This window comes from Eucyclogobius newberryi, unplaced genomic scaffold (assembly GCF_026437365.1).
Source record: "Eucyclogobius newberryi isolate DKJ021-1_F unplaced genomic scaffold, fEucNew1.0.hap1 SCAF_6, whole genome shotgun sequence".
Lineage (NCBI taxonomy): Eukaryota > Metazoa > Chordata > Actinopteri > Gobiiformes > Gobiidae > Eucyclogobius > Eucyclogobius newberryi.
In genome coordinates, this window is record NW_027316278.1 from 20,031,638 (window position 1) to 20,035,480 (window position 3,843).

The following is a 3,843-nucleotide window of genomic DNA, read 5'->3' on the forward strand; positions in this document are numbered from 1 at the left end:
TGTTTTTATTTTTTGGGATAAAGTGTGTCTGGGACAGGATGTTAGTGGCATGCAGCTTTTCACAGTGCAATGTGCATTAAACGTTGTTCCCTCTCATTAGAATAAATGCTCCAGAGCAAAGAATCAACCTTAAACAATTAACAAAATTAACAACTCCAGGTTTTGGATGAAGTTATGTTGTGTTAATTCTTTAAAAAAAGAAAATCTCTCTTTCTTATTGCTCATTACCAACTTAAAGATCAAATCAGATGCCAGGCAACAGCAGCCTCTCCTTTAAACAGTAAAACACCCTCTGTTTTACTGCTGTAAACAGACTCCTGCCAGGAAGTTTCCGTGCTATGGGCAAAACCTCCATCAGGACCACCGTAATTTAACATGTATGTGATTATAACATTCCTTCAGCCAGCAACCTCTCTACACTCCTACAGCCCTGCTAAGACTAATGACAGCGGAAATCCCAAAACAACAAAAATACAATTCTGACATATTGATGGACAACTCAAATTGATCTCAGAAAGTACTTGTATTTATATTTTATTATTCTAAATGTAGCAATTCATCCAATTTAATTTTCTAGTATTTAAAAAATGTACAACAATCAAACACAGATTAAGTACTTTTATTACCAAATGCTGTAGAAAAAAAAACTAAACACAATATTCCATTAGTAATCAAATCAACTACTACAATCAAGATTGCCAGTACTAGGCAATTATGTCACATTTGTAAGGGATACAATACATTCCTGAAGTTCATAGTTAGTTTAAAAGAAATATATATATACTCCCGGCAACCAACACTATGAAGTAGTGTTACATTGCTATTATTTTAACTACTTTTATGCAATAACTACAAGTGCTTCAACTGTTCTAAAATGGCCCATCATCTCACACACTTTACGCCTCATACAGAGGAGTGACTGTGCCATCCTTCCATTCGATCAGGACCTCTCCTCTTTGCAGAGTTGGGGTGGACTGTGGGAGGCGCATGGCGTGCTCAGTCAGGGGCGCTCTTTCACTGGGCATCGGGGAGCCAGGGACGCTTGGTGAATATGACTTCAAAACACACACCACCTTTTTCCTTCTGATGGGCAACATTGAAAGCCATTGTAAGTGGTATTCAGTACGTATAGATACAGATATTGAGATGTTCTGATCACTTACCTGTTGGAGTAAACGTTAAGGATCAGAATAATAGTCCCCAAGACTAAAGCCAAGGAGCTTAATACAAGCATGGTTATCTTCCAGCCCATACCTGAGCAATAGTATATAGAAGGAACAAATATATAACATTACAAAGTGCAAGACTATGAGCACTTGCAAATGCAGCACAAACAGCTCCACCTAGTGATAAACTACCACTTCTACAAGACCTACTGCACCACCAATACATTGCGCAAGAGGCAAAACATGTCAAGACGAAGAATGTAATGTCATCGGTTCACATTTCTAAAATTAAAACCATTATCATGATGGTAGTCAAAAATCTATTCTAGTTCATTTGCTAATATGACCCAATAATGGCTAACATTCTCTTTACATTTTAACTGTTTTACAACTTACCATAGTCCACATTAAAGAATATCATGCTGGGATCAGCAGATTTAGAGTTCACCGTCGGAAGAGACACATTATTCATGAGGTATTTGTCTGTGACCTCAGAAGCTTTTAAACCTTCATCTACAAAAACAGACACAATTTACTTTATTCCTCCAAGTCCAAAGAAGAAAACACTTTACTTGTTTTAAGCAAGGTTAAAGTGGACCTAAAATATGTACTGTCCAATCATTAGCTGTGCTGGTATTTAAAATACAATCTAAAGCTTTATAGCACATGCAGAATGACGATGGAAATGTAGTAATATTTCTTACATGACAGTATTTCCCCATCCACACCAGGATCCACTGGTTTTCCAGGATACGGAATATGTTGCACTCGCTCTTCACACAACGTCTGGTTATCCAGAGCTCTCCACCTGCTTCCCTGCATGCAACAGAATCAAGCCAATGGATCATTTGTGACACTGTTGTTTACCACTAACACATGGAATAGCCAGACCTTATTCATATGTGCATTTTATTCTTCTTTGTACAGTTTATGTATTCATGTAAACTCAGATTTTTTTTTTTTAAAGTTCTAGATGTGGCAGTATATGTCAAGTGACTCTACCCAAACTAAACACTTGAAACACTAAATATATCTGTTATTACGTGTTATTTTTACATAGTAGCACAAAGTTCTGCTCACTTGCTTGTGTTCTCTGGAAACAAAAACCAAAGTGGACTCTTGCATGGCACTGAGATGCAGCCCTTTCCCGCTCAAGGTGAGGTGGCCTTTCTTGGAGCAGGACCATGACTGTCTGACCATCACGTCCTCCTGGTATTCTCCAGACGGCTCACTGAAGACACAGGGCTGCAGCTGAACACCTTCATACAGCTCTGCGGGCGCAGTTAGACACAGAGCCGTGTACTGGCTCTGCAGACCGGAGTTCTCCTGGAGCCAACGCCAGAGCTGTGAGGACTCGTGCAAGCTGCAGTCCCCCAGGGACACTCTCCCATCAGACTCCCCCTGCAGACACTTCCCCAAAAGCTTGTTCTTGACCCTAACGCTCAGGGAGGTGCCTAGGAAAAAGAGAGGACACAGTTCAACAGCAGATCAATATTAGATACATAAATGAACAGCTCAAATGATTGTTTGTCAACTCCATCTCGAATAGACCTTAGGATTTACAGTAACTCCAAGCAAGGTAACGCACACTACACTTAAATATGTAATTGTAATCTTGTACTGTACATTTGAATGCAACGCATGTACACATCTATGCTGCGTAGCGTACTACATTAGTATAAGCGACTAATACGCCGAAAAAAGTTGTTGATCCCGTTTCTTTTCGGGAGTTTCCTTTGATAATCTCACAGGAAGCGTCTATTCTAATTCCTCACAATTTACCAATGCAAACGATGAGCAGGACAAGCCGCGGATGGAGCTGTGCCCTCGCCATGGCGCGCACAGGACACACTTTGGAGAGTCTTGCTGTTTGTTACATCTTTGTAGCCACAAGTGTCAGTGGGCGTGGCTACAGTCCCCCGGATCCCGTTAGTCACGTGCCACAGCAAATAGTGTGAGATGAACGTGGACACGGGCAAAGATGACAATGTGGGAGCTGTAGATGAAGAAGCCACATTGCAGATTCTTAAAATATATTCTCTGTGGCCTCCTATGAACGACGATTAAAGCTTTGTCTGAATCCAGAGACTGATTCTGTGTCAAAGATGAGCACAGCTAAAATGTCAGTTATTTTTGCACATATTTGCCTTCACAATTTAAAGTAAATAAATGGGTCTTAACCAGGATAGACCGTTGATATTCTAGGAATGCGAGGACGTCTGTTTACAGCCACTGAGCTGCAAAGTGCATGGACTACTAATTAGATGTGAAGATCATAAATCCGTTAAAAGACCTGTTCACTCTGCAAACTTGAATGGGGTGCCCTCCCTGTACTGTGAGATATGGGACAGCTTTTACAGCCCAACTGGTCACATGATGTTTTTCCTGTATAATGATGCACACTCAAGAATGTGACCGGTGTTGGACAACATTTTTATTTAGGAACTTCATTTAAAGATGACAAATGTTTCATACCCTATATACATGTGTGTGTAATAATATGACGTCCAAATTAAATAAAGTGTATCAGTGACGCAGTCAAACCGTTTGATGTCTTATTGTGGAACATTAGGGGCAAGCGCGAAGCATAATGTCCACCAGAAAAATACATAGTTAATATATGCTTAAATCGTCCTAAATGTACAGTATCTTCTAGTGCTGTAGTGGTCTTTGTCAG

General features: G+C 40.2%; 1 protein-coding gene across 2 annotated transcripts; it reads right to left on the reverse strand.

Annotated features, from left to right (window-relative positions):
- Nucleotides 1-606: 606 nt before the first annotated feature.
- LOC140347371 (uncharacterized) lies at nt 607-3,031 on the reverse strand. 2 transcript variants are annotated; one of them, XM_072433796.1, is made up of 6 exons: nt 2,949-3,031; nt 2,247-2,620; nt 1,871-1,982; nt 1,563-1,679; nt 1,164-1,254; nt 607-1,080 (listed from the first exon to the last, which is right to left on the reverse strand). In XM_072433796.1, the coding sequence occupies exons 1-6, from the start codon at nt 2,998-3,000 to the stop codon at nt 897-899; spliced, it is 930 nt and encodes a 309-aa protein (XP_072289897.1). In that variant the 5' UTR covers nt 3,001-3,031; the 3' UTR covers nt 607-896. The 2 variants fall into 2 exon arrangements, with proteins under 2 accessions (XP_072289897.1, XP_072289896.1); XM_072433795.1 differs by having other exon boundaries at nt 607-1,083.
- Nucleotides 3,032-3,843: the final 812 nt, after the last annotated feature.

Bases quoted from the DNA above. Each gene is read 5' to 3' on its own strand.
- LOC140347371 (XM_072433795.1), bottom strand. From the start codon at position 3,000: ATGGCGAGGGCACAGCTCCATCCGCGGCTTGTCCTGCTCATCGTTTGC. The intron at 1,680-1,870 runs GTAAGAAATATT...CTGTTTTTGTAG, and splicing joins GGATGGGGAAATACTGTCAT to ATGAAGGTTTAAAAGCTTCT. The intron at 1,084-1,163 runs GTAAGTGATCAG...GTTGCCCATCAG, and splicing joins CTTAACGTTTACTCCAACAG to AAGGAAAAAGGTGGTGTGTG.